This window comes from Pseudoliparis swirei, chromosome 8, assembly GCF_029220125.1.
Source record: "Pseudoliparis swirei isolate HS2019 ecotype Mariana Trench chromosome 8, NWPU_hadal_v1, whole genome shotgun sequence".
Taxonomy (NCBI): Eukaryota; Metazoa; Chordata; class Actinopteri; order Perciformes; family Liparidae; genus Pseudoliparis; species Pseudoliparis swirei.
The window spans coordinates 8,737,349-8,762,615 of NC_079395.1; the positions used below are offsets into that span (position 1 = coordinate 8,737,349).

At 40.1% G+C, this 25,267-nt stretch overlaps 1 protein-coding gene across 5 annotated transcripts in view; it reads right to left on the reverse strand.

The window, feature by feature from the left end:
• Window positions 1-25,267, reverse strand: part of LOC130197732 (piezo-type mechanosensitive ion channel component 2) — a 73,614-nt gene that overhangs the window by 44,935 nt on the left and 3,412 nt on the right. For all 5 annotated transcript variants that reach the window (XM_056420585.1, XM_056420586.1, XM_056420588.1 and 2 more), the window contains exons 2-8: window positions 22,671-22,766; window positions 18,207-18,332; window positions 10,948-10,990; window positions 8,357-8,519; window positions 6,493-6,766; window positions 6,025-6,238; window positions 973-1,147 (exon numbers count right to left, since the gene is read on the reverse strand). In XM_056420585.1, the coding sequence (XP_056276560.1) occupies window positions 973-1,147; window positions 6,025-6,238; window positions 6,493-6,766; window positions 8,357-8,519; window positions 10,948-10,990; window positions 18,207-18,332; window positions 22,671-22,766 (1,091 nt within the window). The remainder of the gene's footprint in view (window positions 1-972; window positions 1,148-6,024; window positions 6,239-6,492; window positions 6,767-8,356; window positions 8,520-10,947; window positions 10,991-18,206; window positions 18,333-22,670; window positions 22,767-25,267) is intronic.

A 25,267-nucleotide genomic window follows, 5' to 3' on the forward strand; every position in this document is an offset into this window, starting at 1 on the left:
AGTTACACTGGAACATTGTACCGAGATGCATCATCCCTTCACGCTTTGTCAAAATTAGACCACGAGTGTCTCAGATAACACCTGAGCTAAGCAGACAGATCCAGCCAACGATCGATCGTCCTGGAATCTTCCATCAATACAGTTTCTCTGATCACGAGGTCACCTGGCTGCCCTTTTAATTCAATCTGGTTCTATTTCAGTTCACTGTCTGGAGTTTACAGAGGAGCCGCATGGAGGTGTCTGTTGTGTGTATTGAATTCAGCCCCACTGACTGCCTGCATCCACCCAGATTTACATAAACTACAAATCCAGCATTCTCCAAGCAGGAACTCATTCATGTTAATAACATAACATCACAAATAGTTATATCACACTTTGAGTCGAAAAAAAAGAACTTTTATTTTATCTGGAGGCGATAATCTAGGTCCATTTTAGTTTTCTGTCTCACTTAAGAGTCGTAATTATACAGAAATCCACTCTGAAATGCTCTCACTCTAAGTGTTAATTTACTCTTTGATAAACTCTTTGTCTTATATTTGATTGTCTGGTCACTTAATTGTTGCATCTACCAGAATAATGTATAATGTCTAAGAGATACCGATAGTGAAAACTGAATGACGACCCAATAAAGAAGGCCTTGAGGCTGTATTTCATACTTGTCTCTGCCTCATCTACCTGTACATGTGTTTCTCTGTGATTGAGAAAATCACTGCACAATCTAGACAGAAGCCCATGAGCTAGGATTTTATAAAGGAAAACAGAACACCTGTTTTTGATGGCTGAGACATAAAAACATCATAAAAATGCTCAGCGAGTCGCAAATCACGCAGACTAAATCTCTAGTTCTGTTTGTTTAAGATGTCACGGTATGCAATCACCCACCATGGTTGCTTATCAAAACCACCAAATATAATGAAACTAAAAATGTCTACTCTCTTGAGCTTTCATTGCTTTTCTGTCTGCTGTCCTCACCGTCAGCTGGTCGATGGGTTCCTGCAGCCAGAGGCGGATGAGCGTGGCCAGGGTGTAGTAGAGAATCAGCAGGATGATGGGATTGATAAAGTGGTACCACTTACGGTCCGAGTGCACAATGAGCTTCCATGTGCAGGAGCAGTTGCTCTGAACAATGGGGGAGATGCCAAATATACTGCAGAGACAGACAGACAGAAGCACAGAGATATGAGGACACAAAGGTTTAACAGGATTCTGTGATTATAAATGACAACGTTGTGTCAACAACAACAACAACAACAGATAAACAAAAGCTTGAAATGCTTTCTAAATTTATTATTACCAGAAAATATGTCTGTTAGAAAGTTGCAACCATTTGTCGATTATTAATTTAGTCGATCGACAGAAAATAAATAAACATTGATTAATTAACGGTTCAAATAATAAAAGAAAATGGTTCAAGTAATAAAAAAACAGGTTCTTATATTATAATAAATTTAATATTTGTGGGGTTACTGTTGATTGGACAAACCAAGACATTATATGATGTTTAATTATAAACAGAAAACAGTTCAAAATACACAGACAAGATGATTAATTAACCAATTGAACAAATAATCGAGAATAATTTTAGAATACTCAACAATGAAAATATTTTTTTGTTACAGCCGTTCTCTGTTTGGCTCCCTAGACTTTATTCCTGACAAAAAACAACAACTTTTGTTCCATTAATTCGACCTTAAAAGGTAACAAGGAATTTAACTAAAAGTATTTTTTATTCTAAACTCGTTGAGAAAATAGATCGGGTTCTCCATTTTTTTAACTAATTATCAATTTTTAGAAACGAAGCCAGGCTGGTTGAAGTGATGCGAACATTACAAAAGACTGTAAGAACTGCAGAGTCATGTGCTGTCTGTGTGGCCGGCCTCTACACCAAACACCAGGCGCTCACAGCCTGGGAGCCAGATGATTAAAGGGATGACGGGGTGAAAACCATGTATTTCAAAAAATATATATTTTATTTAGATTTGTTTCCTTTTTATGTTGTTACTTTAATACTGGATACTTTCTCTTCTTGAGGCCAAAGAAGCCTCAACAGCAAATGTTTTGTTTTCATCTTGTGAGTGTGTAATCATTCATGGAACAAATCCCACCACAACTTCTCCCTCTGCATCGATGGCACCACTGTTCCCACTTCCACACATATCCGTTACCATCACAAATTGTCTGCTTTCCCACTCCGGCACCAGAGATCACATCAACCCCTTGGCTCCCCAAACAGCAACGAATACAGTCCAAGATTCACATACAAAGCCTTTCACAACCCGTGAGCTCCTCATTCCTTTCTGACCTCCTGCACCGACACACTCCCATCCGCAACCTTAGCTCTGCCGACGCCAGCCTCCTTTCCCCCCCTACTCTGACCAAGCATCGACTTGAAAACTGCACTTTAATCTGTAAATATAAAATACCTTTTACAAATAAAATCTATTGCTATAATTATTATTAACATGGGAAATGTGCTCCTGGAGACACCTACTGTAGAGGGAACTACAATAGAGACTGATAGAGAGAGAGAGAGAGATATGTACTTCTATCTGTGGAAATCGTGTCAACTTTAACAGGGCGTAGTTGAGAACAAAAAAAATTAAACCCTTTAAAGGTGGGTGTGGTTCGAGCAAGGGCACAGAAGTGTGTGTGTGTGTGTGTGTGTGGGGTGGGGGGGTGGGGGGTAGGAAGTCTCCCCACATGTTACTCCCCTGATCCGATTTTGGAACCACGGCTGGTGATATTTTTGTCACAACATTTTTTTAAATAATTTTGCCTATTCTGTACACACATTTATTTTATTTCCGTCCATCCAGGGAGAAGCATCCTCCTCAATTGCTCTTCCTGAGGTTTCTTAGACTTACATACACTATATTGCCATGATATATACACTGGTAAACAATAGGGAACGTACTCTGTTCAGCAACAGCTAACTATTCATTTAAATAGCTTCAGATAATAAGACTTTCTGTGAGATGACATTCCTGCAAAGACAGTTTCCTTCCACACTTTAAACTTGGAATTGTAAAAATGCACCGAGGTTACAAATCTGTTTGTTTGATTCACTCCTTTTCCTCTGAGCAGAACAAAGATGATCTGCTCAACAGGAAGTGCGCTGACGTATTCCAGTGACAGACACCCAGCTTTAGATGTCTCCTGGGTCTCTGCCATGAGGAGGAGCAAACACTCCCCTCTGACCCCACACTTCCCCACACTTCCTGAACCGTTTCTTGTTGCAGCTGGGGGATAGCCCGCTGGTCACATGACTCGGGACTTCCATTGTAAGGAGGGGAAGGCAGGAAGTGGAGTGGAAGCCTGGCCTCTCAGCAGTCTCACTCAACACCGGGCTGTCGGCAAGGCCGAGTCAACTGTCAACAACAAGCACAATTAGGGCAAGCACTGAGGTGGCCTTTTGTCCAATGGGAGCTGCACGTATTTAGGTTCGTAAGTTTCCCTCAGACGGCGTGAGTGTGTGCAAAGAGGGATAAAGCCGGATCAGAGAAGAGTGTGTTATTTTTATTATCACTTGGGGCCTCAGTTTTCACGCAGCGGCAGACAAAAATACCTCAGCGCTGTGGAAAGTCAACATGAACGCACAAAGACGGATGCAGAAATAGTTTGCCTGTTCATGTAAAGAGGTATTAAAGAAGAATCTTTCCAAATGTGGGGTTTCAAATATTGAATAAAGAGCTGATTTTTAAAAAATTACACCCACGCTCTCATATTTACTGCTTTGAAGTTAGTATTGAAATTAAGAGTCATTTTTGGTGATAATTTAAGCCGGTATTGTTTACACCTTGTGATTCTGTGTTTGAGTTGCCATTGCAAAATGTGGTCCTGGAGATTAATTGAAATATTATATCAGTGGTCCCCAAACTACGGCCCGCGGGCCGCATCCGACCCGCCTCCACATTTGGACCGGCCCCCTGAACAATACCAGAGACGCGTTCCGATTTCTTAATTTTTTCACCTGGCCCGCTGCCGTTGAGATTGCAGTGAGACGCGGAGAAAATGTTAAGTGGTGCTCTTCGCAATAAAACATCTTTGATGGGGCGTGTCGCGTCTCGGCCAATCAGCGTTCAGATGTCCACAGCGTTTGGGAAGTTAGGTTAGCTTGAATGTTAGTCCGCTACATCTGCTGCTGTCACGCTGCACGGTGTAGCGATACTAACAAAGTACCCGTACGTTAAACACGATGTGATTTAGCATATTTTTAGTATCGATACTTCATTAAAAGAGCGATCAGAGCGCACGCAATGCTCCGTTAAATGCAGTCTGCACGCGCATCACTCAGCCGTGGTGCGCGCGCACAGGTGAGCACACTCTCACTTCTCACTAGCCCCCCCCCCCCCCACACAAGAGAAACGTTATGTGGCCCTCTCAGGAAAAAGTTTGGGGACCCCTGTATTATATAATGTTCTTAATACAGCCGTTTCAATCCTTTGAATAATTTGGAAAGCCCTTCAGAGAGTGTTGGCCCTGAGGATGGAAAACCACTGATTTAGATACTAATCCTACTCTACAGTTCATTGAGCATTCACAGTTTTAACAGACTATTGATGAGTTTCCGTCAATACAGCACCGTAAACACACCGTATCTGCCATCTGAACCAGAAGACGGATGGTGAGGACACAAGGTTAGGCCAAGGCAGCTTCCTCTATACATAGCTGTAAATTGCCTCCGTCCTGACACACAGTAGCACAGCTTTCAAATGAGAAACAGTGAGATCAATAGAACCCTGTTACACCAAGGCCACAGAGATACCATGAGACAATGGCTACAGTGAGACAACTACAGTGAGACAACTACAGTGAGACAACGGCTACAATGAGACAACTACAGTGAGACAACTACAGTGAGACAACGGCTACAATGAGACAACTACAGTGAGACAACTACAGTGAGACAACGGCTACAATGAGACAACTTCAGTGAGACAACTACAGTGAGACAACGGCTACAATGAGACAACTACAGTGAGACAACGGCTACAATGAGACAACTACAGTGAGACAACTACAGTGAGACAACGGCTACAATGAGACAACTACAGTGAGACAACTACAGTGAGACAACAGCTACAATGAGACAACTACAGTGAGACAACTACAGTGAGACAACGGCTACAATGAGACAACTACAGTGAGACAACTACAGTGAGACAACGGCTACAATGAGACAACTTCAGTGAGACAACTACAGTGAGACAACAGCTACAATGAGACAACTACAGTGAGACAACTACAGTGAGACAACGGCTACAATGAGACAACTACAGTGAGACAACTACAGTGAGACAACGGCTACAATGAGACAACTACAGTGAGACAACTACAGTGAGACAACTACAGTGAGACAACTAGTGAGAACGGCTACAATGAGACAACTACAGTGAGACAACGGCTACAATGAGACAACTTCAGTGAGACAACTACAGTGAGACAACAGCTTTGTAATTAGCAAATAAACATCATTCTTTGTATTGAAGTTGTCAGTCAGAGAGTTTAGTTAATCACTGTATTTTCTGCTACAGACTTTGTATTCATCACAACTGTGTCTCACGTATGTTGGCAAGATGTGCAACGATGTGGCTTAACTCCAACCACAACGTTTCATTGCTGCAGCCACAGACCGCTGATGGTCTCCTCTCTCATGCATAATGAAACAACACTGGTTGTAATGAAGGGCCTAAAAGCTCTGCTTCGAATATGGATGTGCTGTGAGGAGGAGTTTGATATATCTTCCCTCCAGCTGGGTTTGCCTTTTCCTTTGCCTTCTTGTTTGCAATGATAGTAAATATTTATTATCATTTAAACAAAGTTGCCTCGGGCGCAATTAATATTGTCGAGTCAAAGAAGCTCTTGCTGCTATGTTCTCGAGCTTGAGCCATCACTCACCACTGTTTAAAATACATTTAGTTTTTATGGTTTAATTAATCTCTTTCTGTAGCAAGACATGCTGTCAGGTTCAGGGTTTGGATTCTCTGAAGGTCTCTCTGGATATTAAACGTGCATGTGTATCACCTGATGTAATAATCGTTTGGTGGTATGGACTCCTGGAAGAACTGGAACTGATAGAGGTAGAGGACAATGAGGTGTCCACCACTGAAGATGGCCATCAGGACACACATGCAGCTGAAGATGAGTGTGTCTAAGGTCCGGCAGAGGGACCACCAGGTGCACAGGAACAGGAAGATGAAGAAGTAGATGGCCGAGGTCAATGAGGGCAGCATGATACCTGAAGACACATACAAAGGAATATGAAGTCAGTTAGTTTACTTATCTGATCAGGATCATTATTAATCATCAGTTTACAGTTGGAGTGTTCAACAGATTGTGGAAAGCTGTGTGAAAAATATCTTGACATATTTCTCAACGATAGTCTGAATCAAACCGACACGATAAATAAGAAGCAGCCTTTTCTGAATCGGATAATGTGAGATTCAGCTTTCTCTTAACAATGTTCTGACTCAGGACATGAGTTCTGCTCACCTGTCATCCCCAACAAGATGGTGACGACCACCTTCCCCGCAGTCATGATCAAGTTCCCGATAATCTCCTTCACTTTGGATGCAACCTCCGCCACAAACCGAAGGATCTTCGCCTTGATGCTCTCCTTTTTCTCCTCCTCCTCTTCATCCTCTTCTTCCTCTCCCTCCTCGTTAAGCTCCTCCTCTTCATCTTCATCCTCCTCGGCCTCGTACCCCGCTTCAAAGTTGTCCTCGAGCAGGATGTTGTCGTCAAGGCTCAGCTTCTCCTCTTCTTCCTTTGGGGGGGTGAGATTGTAGCGACACATTACATTTCAGTATAACATTATTAATGGTGCAGTTTGGAGGCCAGAGCTCTCCGTGGTGCTGAAAGCACTTCCCTTCAGGTAGCCCATGCTTCACAATCCCTATGTAAACTCCAGCGAGCATTTGTAAACACATAGTTGGTCTCTTTGGCCGCTTGAGACATGTTTAGCGACTTGTGGCAGATGTTTTTCTCATCCAGTCACTTATTTCTGCTGCAGTATCTAACCAACTATGTGTCGCTCTTTTCCTACAGTCTCAATAAGATAGAGACATAATAACAAGTGAGCCATTCCCCGTGATTCATATAGAACACATAAGGGCACTCGACAAGGAAAGTAGCAGGTGGTACAAAACCTGTTGTGAATCAAACAATAATTTCAGCTCAGACGGCTCACTGCCGGAAATTAAAGGTAAAATTAACGGCGGTTACATCAATGATTTCCTGTTGTTTCTCAGTAAAGGCAAGAATGCCTTCTATGCCACGTGAGCAGTGCAGTGAAAGTGGATGTGGATTTCATCAACACTGAGTCATAAAGAAAAGGGAGGACTTGCCAGGCGATGCGGGAGGTATATTCCAAGTTATCAACGCACAAAGGGAACTCAATTCAATCAGTTATGACTCCAAAAGAAGGTACTTCTTTATGTTTGCATATATTAAGTGCAAGTGTAAATGCAGATGTCATCCATTATTGATATGAGGAGTCTGGAAATGGAAAAATAGAAAAGCTCATAGTGAGAAAAAGAGAAAGAAATAATGTGTCCTTTTTCTGGTCCAGAAATCTAAAAGTTTGTGTAGAGATGTTTACATTGGGATGAGTGCACACGTGAGGTTTGTTAACACATTTCCTTTTTATATCCATGAGAATGTTCTAATCAAGACATCTTTTATTTCTTCTGTTTAATTTTGTGGACATAAAGCTCTGCTTGCACACAGTGTTTTAAGATGTTTATCCCAATTCACAACCGAAAGCCTTGTTCATACTTGGCCAAGTCATTATTTACTGAAATATAGATTTCTCTGAGCTACTAGTTTTAAAGCATTTCAAAACTTTTCCGTCATGTAATTTAATATTATATTTCTTAATTTAGGTTATTTGGTTTTATAGTATTGGGACATTATTGTCTAAAAAGATCACTGCACACAAGCAGTACAAATCTAGCTAGTGTAAGAAAATGTTACTTAATATTTTTTACGTATATGCAGTCAAAAGTTATTCACCCATCCCAAAAGACAAAAACTATACAATACAAAATGTGAGGATTTGCTGCTTTTGTCTGATTTTTATATTTATACATTTTATAACTTTGGGTTTTGGACTGATTTGGCAAAACAAGTTGTTTAAAGACATCACAAGGAATATAGGAAATTGTCGTGGGCATAAATATATTTATGAATTGAAAAATAATGGACAGATTAATTGAAAATAAAAAATAAACAGAGGCATGAAAGACAACCTACTTTACTATATTACTAATACATCAATAAATAAAATCAGATGGATGTGATGCAACAGTCAGACTTTGTTTTCAAGACACTGCTAGTCACCACAAATGAAACCCACTTGTTCCTCGGCTTCGAAGTCGGCGTTGTACTGGGCCATGTCCTCACGCGGCCTCTTCTGGACCAGACTGCGGCACAGCAGCCAGATGACCAAGCCGGCCACAAACATGCCGATGTCAGGGATGAACACTCGGATGCCATTCCCTGCATCTGCACCGATCACACTGGAAACAAACAGAGGACACCACGCTGAAGGAAAGCAGACCAACGATTCCTAATGTCTCCCAAAAACTGTGAATGAGAACAATATTGCAGGCTAGCATAGCAACCAAATGATGTAAAATGGGGCAGAGTACAACAAACTTTCCATGGACTATCACTTCTAATATCCCAATCTTTCATGTCTCTCTGAACAATCTTTAAAAAGCTTGCAGTAAATTGTCACTGGGCTTTAATTCTTTACAATCTGTGTTCTTGTAGACTGGAACTGTTCTCAAACTTGTTAGTACTGATAATATTGCAGAATTTATGGATTATGGATGGATGGATGAATAGAAATTACATCTTTCAGAAAACACTATCTGTTCGCTTGGGAATCTGGATGCTTTTCCCATGACTCAGCTGCTCCTTTAAGATGTATTGTGCTGAATTCTTCAGCTTTTATAAGCAGTACCACCCACTTTAATGAAATCAGGCATGCCGGTTTTAAACATGTTGCTGTTAAAAAGTGAGTGAAATTAAATTCAAACAAAAGAGAGAGAGTGTGGCTTTTTCTTTTTAACCAACGTGGGGGAAATGTTTACTCCCTTAACATTGCATCCTTTGTTCACAACAACACTTTGTGAACAATACGCTTTTTTTCCCCTCATTAAACTGCCTAAAGTAAAGGGAGATTGTTTGAAACTACTTTCGATTTTCCAGATTGTATGTGTTAATTAAGTTTCTGTGCGCAGATTTCACTAATTTATAAACAAATAATATTTACCCCAGGTCTGGTCTACACAGTGTGTTTTCAACAATTGACGGACATTGTTTGATGCCTTGCGGTTATATTGCTGTGAACAAACAAAGCTTTTGTAATGTGTTATTTGGTTAGTCTGCTCACCTTTAAATAAATACTAAAAGTTTTGGCAAACAGGAAGCTGAACAGTGGCGGACAACACCAGGATTCAATCCACCATGATGTACTCAAGCTGCCTGATGACGAGTTTATGAGGTGTCATGATTGCATGTGCAATTAAAGGAAATTAAAATGGTCCTTTTAAAACCTCACCATGCAAACCCATTTCTATTTCAGTTGTATCACGATGTCACCTCCATCCTGTGTTTTACACCAAAGGGTTGTCTGAACATTGCATGCTGAGCTCCGAGTTTAATTAAACTGTTTACAATAAACAAAACAGTGGCGATTCTGCGGTGCAGGCTGCAGAGAAACAGAATGTCCGGATCAAGTTATAGAGCAACTGGTCATTTCAAAGAAAAGCAATCGCATTCTGGCCTTGAGTGGATATGAAGCTTGTAAAAGAGAGCTAATCAAAACGATGGAAAACGCACACTCGGATAAATAGTTGGAGTTTAATCTAATCAAGGACATCTGTTTCCAAGTGCTTTATTGTTGTGAAGCGTCGCGCATCCTCCCGTGGATGAAAAGAGATGGAAACTATCAGAGTTGTCCTCTCTGCCTCGGGCTGCAGAGGCTCAGGAGGCAGCGGTAAAAAACACCAAATACAGAGATTACAAAATGTGTTCTAAACCATATAAATATTTTATATTCATACATTTGTAAAGGTTATGCTTGAGGCAACGGGAGGATATGTCTGGGTGAAAAGACGCACACCAGCTGGCAATTCTCTTTTGACTCCATAGATCTGACATCAACGCTGCATTTTCCTCCACACGGGGCCGTAAAAAGGGAGAAAGCATCCGCCTGTGCAGCTGTAAATATTGTATATACTGTATATGATCACCAACACAAGCAGGTAACTGCAGGCGGGATAAAATGTTTATGGCTCTACTTCCGCCACTTACAGTATACTATCCACCGAGGGCTGTTGAGTACTGGAAAAAGGATGTGGCTGAGTTTGGACATTCCCGTACTTAGGAAACCACATCTAACACGATCATGGGAGTGTGAGAAGACAAAAGCTTTGAAGAATAGGCCTGTCAACTGATCATCAGACATAACTGGGTTTAGCATTCATCAAGAATCTATAAAAGGACAAGTTAGGAGTATTTATAAACCTCATCAGATGACGGGCCAGCGCAGCTAAATGCAAAAAGTGGTGTTTCATGTTATTGGGGGATCGCTATATTGCACAAAATGATGCAACCTTCCACAGTGGAAGAGAATATAACACGTTTGATCTTTAATGGTGATGAGGTAAATATTTTAATATTCATAGTTTTTGCTGTCGATTCTGGATTTAATAAAAAGAAGACGTGGTCATATTGTCAGCAAAAACTCTGACCGCTTCTTTAAAAAAGTATTGCCCAAGATTCATCCTCAGTTAAACAAAATCCACATGTATATTATGGTGCATGATCGTCAGGAGAAATGTTATTTTTTTAAATCATATTCTGGGTCTTACCAAGCTTCATGTTACTTAAGTAAATGTATTTGTTGTGAAAGTTTTCAATCCATTATTATCTTACCTCTCGAAGCCAAATTGTCTTATGGATTTCTCCCACTTGGAACCTGGACAAAAACAGTGAGTTAGTCAATATAATAGTCTTTTAAAATACACTTTTATACAACATATATATATATATATATATATAACACAGGCATAAGATTGATAGATAAGAAACCAAAATAAGCTAATTTCCCAAAATGTTAAAGCTTTCAAACAAGAAAAAATTTGATTTATTTTAATTACTGTACCAAGTATAGATACTGCTAGTGACTGCTGTTTAATATTCACTGTTACTATAATATAAAGAAGTGAGCTCTAGTCTATAAAAGTAGTGTTTTTACCTCTGAGAAAACCATTAATACGAATAAAATAAACCTTTAAAACGCAAAAATATTTGTATATTTCAGTTGATATTTCATTTGCAGGTGACGGAGGAAAATAATCAATCCGGCTGAGCTCACGGAGAAAATAAAGTGTTCCTGAACGTCACTCAAAAGGAAGATTACCAGGTATTCAACCGGCACACAAAAGAACTGCCGGAGTTTGACGGGCCTTTGTTCTACTGCCAGAGGACAGAAAACCTCGGCCTGTAACTCGAGGATCTCGACTCAATGACGTATCGATATCTCCGGCTGTTTTGCAGAGTATGAGGCGACTGATGAGGAGCTGAACCGCTGCAGTGCTTTATGCTTTCTGGTTTATGGAGCGCAGTGAGGAGAGTGAGGATGTTAAAACACACTCCAGTGACAGTAACTCAAAACAGACTACAGAGAAAGAGCTGAATCAGATGTACATTATCTGCTGCGTCACTCTGTGCGCAAACTAATTTCAGGAGGTTGTTAAACCTGAAACGTGGTTTTGCTGCAACTGTTGTTAAACTAGAATATGGAGAGAGAAAAAATGTACCATGACTTTAGGATGATGAATATATGTAAAAAGATTTAGACTATAACAAATATTTTTTACTTTTAAGTGGTAAAAGTATTTTCAATAGAAGCCTCAAGGTCACTTTGGATTCAGGATGGATGAATTCAGACAAATACAGCTAAAAGCAGATCACAACTGTCAAAAGATTTTTTTTATAAAGGTTTTCTCCTAAATGACACACACTTACACACACCTTAAGTATCCCGTAAATGAATGAGTCACACGATGAGGCACTTTATAAGGAAACTCTGAATTCCACTCAAGGTGAATACAACAGTAATGGACTTTGTGTTTCTTTATTACACATCAGTGAACAAGTAGTTTTCCTAACTCAGATGTTACGTGTTGTGGTTGTGGTGGAGAAGAAGGGTGTGGAGGTCAGTTGGTTCCTTAAACTTAAAAAATTAATTAGGAAACCATATGTGATGGGAGGAGCCTGACATAACCGCTGACGTCCTCCATCTGAGCCGTTAAGAAACTTGAAACCGAGAAAGAGTTCAGGGTCGGACTGTAATGCAACGCATCACACACGGTGAAACCTAAAAGGTCTAAACAACGTATACAATTGAGTTATTATTCTAAAATCACGGGTCATTATCGCAAATAGATGGTGGCTTATAATTGATCATTAGCTGCAAATGTATGATATATTTTTTATTATTCTTAATTTTGTTATCATCTTATCATATTTCTACCTATTAAAAACAATTTAAGGACATAATAAATAAATAAAACAATCAATATTATTAACTCAAAGTAGATGATAATGATGAAAAAATGGGCTTATTGGTGAAATGGTTTACTATATAACTGCTTTCCACCTGTTAGGAGCATGTTTTAGAGAAAAGACAAACTCAGCATTAAGCCAAAAGATGTATTAAGCTGAAAGATGTGTTAACTCATATTCTCAATCTCAACATTGTATCAAATGAATCTATAATCTAATCAAGTTGTTAGTAATCCTAAACCCCCTGAGAATTTACACCCGATATGGCAGCTATAAAAAAAGAAATGTGTTGCTTTAACCTCATTAATTTAGTTTTACAGCGTGCACACAGACAGCATGGTTGGCTCTCAGTAACCCTCAAATTCAAATTAAACCACGGGCAGTAAACAATACCAGATCTGGCAACCTGGTGGTGGAAAATCAAACATTGAGCTAGCAAGCTAAAGACCTTCATGGGTGTGGTCCGAGCAAAGGTGCCAGGGAGGACGTGGGGAAGGGGCCATTGGCCCCCACCTCATGCTTCTGGAACGATTTGGCATTGTGGCTTCAATCGGAAGACGTACACAAAAAAAATTGTAAATCACTGTGCCCTCCAGTGGTCAAAGAGAGCGCAGTGAAGCTTTAATATATGGGGATATCTTACAAGAACAAACAGAAAAGAAAACGTATGTAACTCATAAACAAACCTCAGTATCAATACATGTAATGCCAGCCACTTGCATATATTATCTCTCTGCAGCTCATCCAGAATGCAGCAGCTCGACTGGTCTTCAGCCTCCCGAAATTCACCCACACCACTCCGCTCCTCCGCTCTCTCCACTGGTTACCGGTGGCTGCCCGCATCCGCTTCAAAACACTGGTTCTGGCGTACCGTGCTCTGAACGGATCGGGTCCCGTCTACATCCGGGATATGGTCACACCGTACACCCCGGCACGTTCGCTCCGCTCGGCAACAGCCAATCGACTTGTGACTCCTGCACCTCGAGCTGATCACTCAAAATCCAGACTGTTTGCTGTCCTGGCTCCTCAGTGGTGGAACGAGCTCCCCACTGACACCAGGACAGCAGAAAGTCTCTACAGCTTCTGCCGGAAACTAAAAACACATCTTTTCCGACTATATCTGGAGTAAAACACAGATTAGCACTTCAGTGGCACTTAAATAGCTCTTATTATGGTACTTTTGTAGTTTGACTATGCTGAGGAAAGGTTACTTTCTGTATTCTTGTTGTTCTTAGTTTGTACTCTAGGTTGAATGCACTTATTGTAAGTCGCTTTGGATAAAAGCGTCTGCTAAATGACATGTAATGTAATGTAATGTAAAGTATCAATACATGTAATTCCAGCCACTTGCATATATTATCCCACTTTACAGCTTCTGGCCCTCTGGTCAATTAACATAGCTACTTTACAGTTTGTGTTATATGACCATATTAAAAGGAACCATATTAAAGGAAATATGGTTCACTGACGTTATTGTAATCCCCAATAGTTCACTCCACTTAAAATGTCATCCCGTTGACCACAGGCAAAACAGATTATGTTTCAGTCACTTCCAAACCCAAACATCTGCAACACCCAACTTCCCCCAGACTGAGCTCACAGGTGAAAGAGGAATCCACTGTCATACAAGAGGAATGCCCGAAGGTAAAGTCAGGCCGCTCAGATCCGTAGGACGAGGAGAGGAAGATTATGTAATGCAGTCTGAACTCAGCATGGAGCCTTCTGGAAAAGTGTGTGAGACGTTCTGCCCGTTGAGGCGAGGCCGCTTTCCACCCCAGCTGAGCACCAAAAATACATGTCCTCAGACTTTATGTGAGTATCATAAAACACCCTTTGTACTTGCTGGGCCGTTAACCTCTCTGCACAGCATTTCTTTGCACCGTCTCTTCTATCTGTGGGGCCTAACGCCTGCAGAGGTGGGTTGATATGCAGCGTCAACATTTCAGCACGTCATGACGAATCAGGCAATCAGTGTGCAGAGGGAGAATTCAATAAATAGCTAATATTCTGGGAATGGTGGGCAGGATATCTGTGGATACGAAGGGCGGCAAAGGTCAACAATGGCGTCTACTGGACTACATGAAGACTACATCTGAGGAACTGGTCACAGAACAGCCATTCGACAGGCTGTTTATTCTTTATGAGCTGGTGAAATATCCATTGCCATCTGATAAATGAGCAAAATCAAACTTATTTTTATGGTTTCTTTTAACCGTCTTAATCTCCAGATGGGTGGGGGTTGCCACTTCATACAATGACTGCCAAAGAGACAATCGCAGGAAATAATTTGATATCTGGTGGTCTTCCACGGTTAATGCTTAAGCCTGAGCTGAGTCAACATGGTGGGATCTGCTTTTTCAAACAGAGGAAAGACAGATGACTGCAAAGGAAGCTGGCCCCAGCTCATCTGGTGACCAGTCACTGACCTGATCTAACAGCTGGAGGCGTTGGCCTTGCTGGAAAAGGTTTTCTCGTTTAAACTCATCTCAGTTTACTGCTCTAATGGTGTATTTGGCGACCGTGAATAGGGGAACTTATATTGAAGCTATCTGGAAGGAAGATAACCGCCTCAACGCAAAAGGAGGACTTCTTGTTTATACTTGGCTGCCAAAAGAAAAAGGGTGTCAAGAGGTGAGATGCCAAATATAGAAATCTGAGATATGGCATTTACTCAGAATGTAGGCGGCGCATCAAGGGGACGAAGATTAATGTCTGACTTCCTGTTGCACATGGAGCCCAAAAATAGGAATACGACTTCAGGAGGTTGAAACACAAGTAAACACATCCTCACAGGAGCGACGTCAGCAATGTGCTGGATAAAAGTTACTTAACAAATCAATACTAACTTCATTTGTGTCTCTTTATCTCTATATAACCTTTTTCATCGTGGGTGTGTGATTATTTCTCCACCCGGTTGTGTCATTAATTGTCAAACGACAGCCGGGATCCAACAGCCGCTCATGTTCCTGAGCCCAGTGCTGAGACGAGGACTTTGTTGTTAAAAGTTGCTGATAGTGACTCAAGATGGTGTTCAAGTGCCATTAGAGCTTCTTGATATATGGCCCGAAACAAAACCATAATTACAGATAACCAGAGGCAGGTCCGAGTCATTGTCATAAATATAAGGCGTGTTAGTGTTGATATGGTATTTATTTCCAGTGACAGTCTAGAAAGATTTTAATTTTGTTTGTTTTTCAACTAGAAACGTAAGCATACTTTGAACTATGTGTTTAGTAATCTAGGCTGAGAAGATGTTACTGGCTTCTTTTATATCATATATTGGTTATCGGAAACTTAAAATGATCATTAGCTGTCAAAACAGACATTTTGAATATTACTAAAGTCCTTTGCTCAGATCATGTTTCACTGAGTAGAACTCATCATTAACTTCCTATTCTTTTATATGAACGTGTAGCCGATGTCTACAACCAGAGGAGAAAACAGTGTTTTGACTGCAGTGAACATTTTGTTTTTGAAAGGCTAAACAGCAACAATTATTGACCGAAAGAATAATATGTCATGAGATACAAACGTGGTGAATTTTGGAAATTATTACATCTCGGGAACAGTCCACTGAAATCTGATTCTACAAAAAAAGTATAATATTCATGACTGAGTCTGTTCATAACATCAAGGTTATGAATGAGGCTTCTAACTATTTGCTACAACCCCTCTAAAACCATAATGAATGATTTATTTTGAATCATCACAAATTAGTTTTACAAGGACATCAACACATATTTATCCTTAAAATTGCCATTGGCTAAATGACCACTTATGAAGTTATGACAATTTTTCAAAGAACAAATGATGTTGTAAAGATCATACAGATATTTTAATTTTGTTTCACAATTTACATTCCTGTTAATGCAAGTAATTATCGTGTATATCAAGACAGACGTGCACAGATATTACATCGATAAATACAGCAGATGGATAGAAATGATGGTCCCATCACATCAGGGTTTGATCTGCCAAAAACTGCCGCCCTTTCGTAATAACGATTTCCTTGAGTGAATATTTAGTCTACTCTCTCTGAACGGCTCTGTGTGTTTCTGCCTGAGGCGATAAGCTCCGTTCTGCCCTCTGAGCAAAGTTGGCTGGACTACTACCTCCATTAGAAAGAACAAGTGATTAGAACACAAGGTCAGGGTCTGTCCCGGCTAGACACATTCAATTTCTACAGTTTGATACAGAGTTTCACGAGGAGCCCAGGGACGACTATGAACACCTTCCCAACAGTTAGTCAGTAGCGTACAGTTTGCTTTGCTGGCAGCAAGAATCTCTTTTTATGTTCATCCCACGTCGCCATATGGTACAAGGAAGCTAATTACATTGAGGAATGTGTTACTTTTATAAATCTTCATGATGTGACAAAAAGCACAAAAAAGAGTGAGGATATTTCTAGAAATTGAGAATTGTTATCTCTGAACATATTTCACCTCCTGCTTGGAAGTGGAACAAGTCTTCAGTTTTTTTCAGGGCGAAAACTTTCCTTGTACACATTCTCTAGTGATCTACAGCTGTGTGACACTGCATCAATAGCTCAGGTCAAAGGTTAAGCACAAAACGGCCCGTGTGATGGGTGGGACACACGTGTGCACACAGTCTGTTGTGAACATGTGGCCGACAAGTAGAGATGTGAGTGACTCGTCAGGGAATAGTGGGTCGCTTCCTGTGAGAAGCACCTGAAAATGTATAAACTATGCAACCCTGACTCCCAAAAAATAACACATGTAAATGCAAATTGTTGAGAAAAAATAGTTAATGAATGTGTATGCAAAAAAAATGTGTTTCCAAAAATAATGGCAACTAAAACTTAGTGAGCATTTTACGGTTATGTGTAAGCTTCATACTTTGGCATTCAGAGATACGACGTGAGGGTAGAAAATAACTGTGACTGATCAGTTTGAGCTGCTTGTGGTTTTTTTGAGGTTGTAAACTGTGACGGCAACATGAGGAAAGTTGAGAAAAAAGTTGGCTATCTTCTTCTTTTCAGTAGAAAACATCACAAGACATTCCCAGAGCAAACCTTCTGCTCAACACTTGTGTTGCTTTCTTTCAGTGAATTAAACAATATACTGTACATAAAGCAAGCGCACAGAACACTAACTTTTTTTAAAGATTGCTACTCTGTTAATGTAATTAATGCAATATTAAACCTACGCCTTTGCCATCTACAGGACTTCCTTCATCTTCTTGCATTAGCTTTAGGCTCTTACAGCATGTGGTTAAGGTTAAGGAAAGGGGGCGGTGTTGTTTGAATATTAAATATCTGACTTGGAGAACAAGATAGGCCTTGTTTAATTTAAATGAATTTACCCAAACGACCATAATCTAAGTAGTCACCTTAACCTGATCACACTTTGGACTCAAGTGTGATTATATTTAGCAAAAACATTTTCTTATATGTTAACATAAACTGTAGGAGGCAAAATTGCAATTTTTACAGTCTCAATTAAATGTTACGGGTTTTTTTTAGTCTGTGGACTGAAAACATAAAAGTGACTTCTTGTATGTCTTTCAAAAAGTTTGCAGACAGCAAATGCTGAAATCAATCAAATCCATTCTGCACCTCAAACCTTCAGACCTTGACCATAAAGGCTGCAGTGTACTGGACTCACAGTTGAAGCTAGACGTGATGTCGTCCCTGGACATCAGGCTGTTGACGGTAATCTGATAGATGATGTGGAGCAGCAGGAAGGACATACTGGTGAAGCAGAGGGACTGCAGCAGATGCCCTGTGTGGCCTGGAGAAGGAGAGCAGCTACAGTGAGTTCAACACCAACACCACTCGGCTTAAGGATTCCCACATGTTATTTCTGCCGTTCATGCACTGAAACCCAGAAAAAAGTTTCTTTGCCGGGTTTTTTTTTTAAAGCACAGAAACTTGACACAGGAGCAACATGATAATACTTTATGCAACATTAAGAAGTGTCTGGTATTTCTGAGAAAACAACAATCAATGTTCATGTGATCAGCTGGGAAGTCTGGAGCTGTTTTATTTGTATTAGTAAAAAAAACAAAAGGTGACTGGCAGAGCGTCCAAGAGGGTAGTTCTGTGATCATAATACCCTGGTTAAGAGCTGGCAACAGTACAATGCAGCAACGTTTATTTATGTTGAAAAGTCAAATAAACATTCTGGTGAACCACAAGACCTCTAACTTTCTCTAATTCATCGTAGAAGCAGCCAAACCAGCTTCTATACCCGATTTGATTTGTTGGTTTCTTGGCTCTGGTGTTCTTTGGTTGTCTTTCTTTAATTTAGCTAAAGCACACAGCTGTCAGTGGACATGACTGTTCGTGGGAGGGAAGGATGAGAGCAGTCGGCCACAGCTGTCTAACACATGGCTATTTTACAGTGCACCTACAGGTATTTGGGATACTTTCAGGAGTTGTGATGGTGATAATTCTCTACCACAGGATCTCTCAGACCCCCTCTTGTTAGTGAAAATGAATATGATCACCCTTAGGGAAGAACGACCTTGATTGGACTCTTCTTCTTTGATGAAGAAATGCTAGTCGTGGCCCTTACTGCATCTATTATGAGCCCTTAAATTATCCCACATACCTGCATGGTTTAGTCCACTGGATCTTGCTAGGGCAATGTCTCCACCTCATTAAATTTACTGCATCCTCGTATGTAATAGCTTTACTGTGTGGTATTGCACAATATCCTGGCCAAGGTGAAGCCCTACTGCTGAGCCTCAGGCCACCGAGAGCTAACCTTATCAAATGTGTGCAACAACAGACCATGGCAGGCAAATTAAACTGGAAAAGTGAAAACAAATTGTGCTAATTTCCCATTGTAACTCCCTGTGCTTTTACAAAGCAGGGAAAGAATGCTTTTAAATACAGAGGTGTGAGGACTGTTAGCGAACTTCTTCATACAAATTGCTCCATAGACTCTGGACAAGGCAATCGCTTTGGTTCTGTTCTCCTTCTTTTCCTCCTTTTTTTTTTAAGCACAATATATATATTTTTAGTTTTGTGATGGCCATCTATCTTGGTTGCCTGGCACTCATCTTGAATTTTTATTTGCTTCATTATTCAGTCTCAAATCACCATCCCAGGAGGATGTTTGTAATTTGTGAAATTGGGCTATACAAATAAACTGAATTGAATTGAATGTTTAAAAGCTTTCTGAAACATTTGCTGCTTTTTCGACGGAACAAAGTGCATTTACTCAAGTATTGTACTTGAGAAAACGTTGAGATACTTAATATGAGCATTTCCATTTTATACTTCTATTCCACTACATTTGTGAAGCCAATATTGTCATTTACAAGTTACTTTTGAAGATTAACTTAAAAGGTATTTGTATTATTAAGGATTAAACTAACCAGCAGTATATAAAGTAGCTACAAGCAGCGTCACCTTTACCAGCTGCAACATTAGCGATGCGTAACCATTCATTATAATTCAGTGACAATAAATTATTCTCTAATGGTTTGTTTTGCAGAATTAGTCATTTTACTTTAAGTGTATTTTGATTTCAATGCTTATGCACTTTCACTAAAGTAACTTTTACTCAACACTGTGATTTTTCTTTTACTTACATAAAGATCTGAGTACTTCCTCGACCACTGCCTACAAAAGTATGATAAATGATGGATTTATTTTTAAAAAGACAAACTAGGAGATGCGTTAACACCAGACATCCTCTTTTAGAAGTCTACTAGCTAAAACATAAACCTGATAAATCATCCATAACATCAAATATTTATACAAATTCATGCAACAGTACTGAAAGACTCCCCAAACGGAACTTGTCATGTCGGTGCCCATTCAACACGGCACATAGCACCTACTGCAAAGCCTCTTTAAATGCCTGCTCCCCATATGAGAGCAACAGTTTAGATTTTGTTCACCTCCACTGAGAATTGAATGCCTTCAAGGGGATGTGGAGCCAAATAGTACAATTACGACATAAGAGAGTGAATCACAAACAACAACAAGTTGCATAAGACATTGTTCGTCTCCTCTTGTGTACCGATATATCCTTGGGCACGACGCACTGCTGTGGCTTCTTCAAGCACATTAAGCATAATTAATTATTCTACATGTCCTTTAGGATGCAACAGACAAAATGAAATGGACCATCAAAACAAACCAATGAATTCTCCAATGAACTCTCTCTGAAAACATATAGTGTGCCTCTTTTCTGCACGGTGGGTATATATTTGTATACGTTTGCACTGTCAGTGTGTGTTGTGGATGGTTTTCATACAATCTGATAACTGTCACGTTGTAACTCAGTTCCTGATTATCTTCTTAAGATTATATTCACCACAGTGTAGTTATTACTTTAAAAGTTGCATTTGGCAAATGTGTAATATTCACTTCTTTTGTGCTTTGCTTCTATATGATCATCCTACAGTAAACGGTGTGTAAACACAGCCTTTTAATAATTTCTCTATTTTTACTGATTCCCTTTTTAAACCCCTGCCACCTGTTCTACCGGGAAACATCAGCTTTGGGGGAAACCACAGGTTGCTAAATGCAATAATTAATTTATTCTCAACTCTAAATGCAAACTTTACAAAATAACTGTGTCCTAAAAAGAATTTGAAAACCCCAAGAGCAAAATTCATACCATAATAATTATGTAAAAATAATAATTTCCTCTATAATGATCAAAATCATATCGCAATTATCTATTTGTTTTAAATGGTTCAGCCCTTGACAATTGTATGGAAATATGTTGGCTACAGAAAGGGCAACGTTTACCAAATTGAAAGGTACATTGTCATCATCTGGAGAAAATTCCTATATATTTTCTTATCGCACTAAAGAGTCTGTTTATTACAATATCGTGCAGCTCGAGTCTTAAGACAATACAATCTACCCCACGGTGGAATTGCCTTCCAATGGGAGAAAGAGTGGAATATCTACTGGACATCTAAATATAAAATGAATCAACTTTTATGTGATTCATAATGTTTCTTACAGCCAAGAAAAAAATATTAACATGGAAAGTACAAAACATCGTAAAAAAGATCTGCATCAAGTTTTATCTGTCGTGTCTTGTTGGTGTTGAAGTGTTTATGATGTATTTATCTAATTTAGGTGGACCCACGGTTGAAGTCATCAGATTCATGAGTACTGAGCTTCACCAGAAGACGTCTCTCTTTAACTATTGATGAGACTGTAAGTGGTCCACTTTCTCTGCTCCCTCCTTACTCCTTTACTTCCTGATAGTTTTTTCAGCAGGAGACGAGCAGAGACGGCTCTTGGACTGGATGTTGTTTCCTGGGTTTATGTATTATTAAATACTGCATGCGGTCTCTTACAGATAACCCATATGATGTGTAGTGAGGGGAGTGCATAAAGGTGCGGCTGAAGTTGGCGACCGCAACCCACATTCATCACCCGGGAGGAGAACAGTCACCTCAGTCTCATAAACCTCGGCCTCAAGAGGCTCACTGTGATATACATTTCTTTACTTGAACTCTTTTCTCAACCAAAATACCACAGGGCCTCAATACCAACCTTCACGTCCACTAAATTAACTAATAACACTTCTAATATGCACGCAGCTCATGCTAATACAAAATTAAAATCAGTGGAGCCTTAGGAACAACTTTTATATCCTCCTTCGATAATTGAAGTGGTTAGCCATTATTAAAAACAGCCCTCCTCTCAAAGTTGTTGTTTTTTTCGCTGAAGAACATTTTACAGGCTCTTTAAGGTTTCCTTTCTCGGCAGCACAGTATGCATGTTCAGTTTTTATCATCCATATGGACAATATCGGAGCAAAAAAAGCCAACCGTAAGCCTCAATATGAATAAGATCTGGTTCCTGATGGATCACTTCCTTCGCTCTGAGATCTGGCTGGCCGTGGATCATTTTTAATATCACAGATGGACTCGTGCCCGTACAAACCGATATTACTTTTCACGGGCTGAACTATGTGCCAAATCCATCCTCATCTCAAGGAAATGCAAGTCCCCTGGAGAAGAAGGGCTGGTTTACATTACAGAGAACAATATTGTGGTTCAAACTGGAGGCTTTTGGGGGAAGATTCTCCAGGCGATAGATCCTGGAACATTTGGAGAATCAAAGAGAGTTACAGTGTCGATCTTACCTTGCATGGTTGTGCTCGTGGGCTCTGCGAAGAGGGGGATGAGCAGGAGATAAATGAGGTAGACGAAGGACAGGCCATTGTACCTGAACAGGCAAGCTGCAGAAACACAAGACACAAAAGCAGATTGAACAGCAAATCCTCCTCTTGATCACAATAAACAACAATCCATTTATAGACCAATAATTCAACGGCGTCTTTATTGCTTTGTGTGCTATGCATAATGTTTTAAAGTGCAGAAGCTGCAGGAGCAACGAGCTGCCCGATCAGGAGCCGTCATTGAGATCAGCTGAACACAGATTTGAGAGAAACATGTGGTGAAACCCATTAAAATGGTGCTGATGTAGAAAAGCTGCTCGGAGTCATAAAAATCCAGAACATTCCTTTCACCAAATTTAACAATCACTAACCTAATTATCTGTTTCTCTGGCCTTCGTCACAAAAAGGGCTTCATTTAGTCATTCAGGGAATTTACGTTTGCTTTGAAGTCCAACAATCATCCGATAGTCTTTGGGTGTTGAGTGAGCAGCCTGCGGTCAGCTCTGCTTCTACCTGCCGTCGAGGACAGCTTCATATCATATGTGAACATTTCATTTGGTAAGATTATTAGAGTATTTCATGGACTGAGAGTGTTATTGAAACTGGATCCTTTTTTTCATGAGAAAAGACACTAAACAATGAGTTGCCCCAGTTCTTAATTTCTTTAATTATTATTACTATCATTTTATTATTATTATTGCGGTTTTTTCATTCTAAATCTGAGACCAATAGTTGATTCATAAGCTGCTGGTTCTTAAAAGTGAGGATGTGCCACTTTTCTCTCTTTTATTTAATTGTTAACTGAATATCTTTGGCGTTTTCAAGGTAAGATCTCCACTGTAAACAAACATTTGCCCGATTAGCCAAGAAAATAATCAACAGATTAATCCCTGATGAAATGAAGTGTTACTTGCAGCCCATGCTTGAATGTCATGCACTGTTTCAGTATTTAGGATGTGTCACTACACATGACATACTAAATGATGTAACTCCACGCACACATGCAAACACACATGCACACACACAAACACACACACAAACACACACACACACACACACAGAGGAAGTCTTTGGCGCTCAGGATGAAAGTTAAAACGCTTAAGTGCAAACGTGACTTCCAAAAACCATTAATTGAACATATTGATCAGTAACGCAGCTCATGTCCCAGTCAGCCTGACCATTGGCCCTGATTGGTGGCTTTTACCAGTTAAACGCTCCCATAAGCTGCTGACTGAACATCAGCTAAAGCGTCCCAGTTGAACCACGTTGGAGCAAACACTTACACCTCTGAAGCCTGAGCATGAAGCACAGCTTGTGTTTTTTTAACAACCCCTTCCCGTCTCACGTTTTTTTGAACATTTTAGGTCAGGGGGGAGTGCGGGAAAAGGGTGAAGTACACAGTAACCGTGTAAAAAAATGCGGACACGCAGTCTGACCTCCTACATTTTTCTGAGCGGTTATATCAACAAGCACAAGGTTTACAACCGGGTCGGCTGGATGAGTTACAGTCCAAGTCACAGAGATCTTTTCCTCTAGGTAGCTGCTTGAACTACTAAAAAAATTACATTTAACTGCAGATATTCTTGCTTTTATTCATCTTTGCGCACTCAATGGACCTATTCATTGACATCTGAGTGGGATCTGACTTCCCCCATGCTGGAGCTCCACAGTAAGTGAACCTTCTGGTTTTCTCTGTGCTCAGATACAGACCAAAGAAAACTAACACAAGTTAAAACATGTTATGGAGGGCTATCATCTTTGAGAAAACCACCAACATGTGTAGATCATAATAACATAAAAAGACACTTTACAGATGTTGTTTGAATTTTTGTTTTCTTTCTAAACAAATCAACAAGTTGGAAGTTGGAATATTTAATGCCTAAACCTCTCGGGTGAATGACTCATAATCTTTCCCACACCCACTTTTATCTTCATTTAATGTAGCATTAAATAAGCTCTAAACCTTCCCGGGTTGGAAGTCTGGAGCCTGCAGCCCACATGACTCATCCGCTCAAATCTAAAGTTACTTTCAATCTCTACAGATAGTTGTTCTGCATCGACACGACTCTACTCCCACCGATGCCTGCAGACACTTGACCGCAGTCTTCCTGACCATTTGCCTTCACTGTATGACTCACCATTTGAGAATTTTTACACAGGCAATGAAAATAAACTGCTCTTGTTTTCAGACATCAGATTACTGCAAAACCTCCCCATCCACGTCTGAATCAGGCTTTTGTCTCTCCCAGTGAACGCTGTTATTACCGCCACAGAAAGGCTAAACACAAGAGAAGCAACTCAGTCTTTAATGTCAAATCACGGCCAGCTGACTCAAGAGTTTGAGCCCAAAAACATAAATGTCATGAGAGAAGATAAGGTGGTGCGGTGCCTGGCCGGATCGAGCACCGGGCGATAACAGAGGAATTTAAACCCCTCAGAAGAACAAAATAAATTGAAAAGTGTCTTCTTGGAGAAGCTAATTAAATTCAGGGCTGCAACTGACATGTAAATACAGTTTTGATTATCCACATTAATTATCGTTTGGTCTATAATAAAACAAG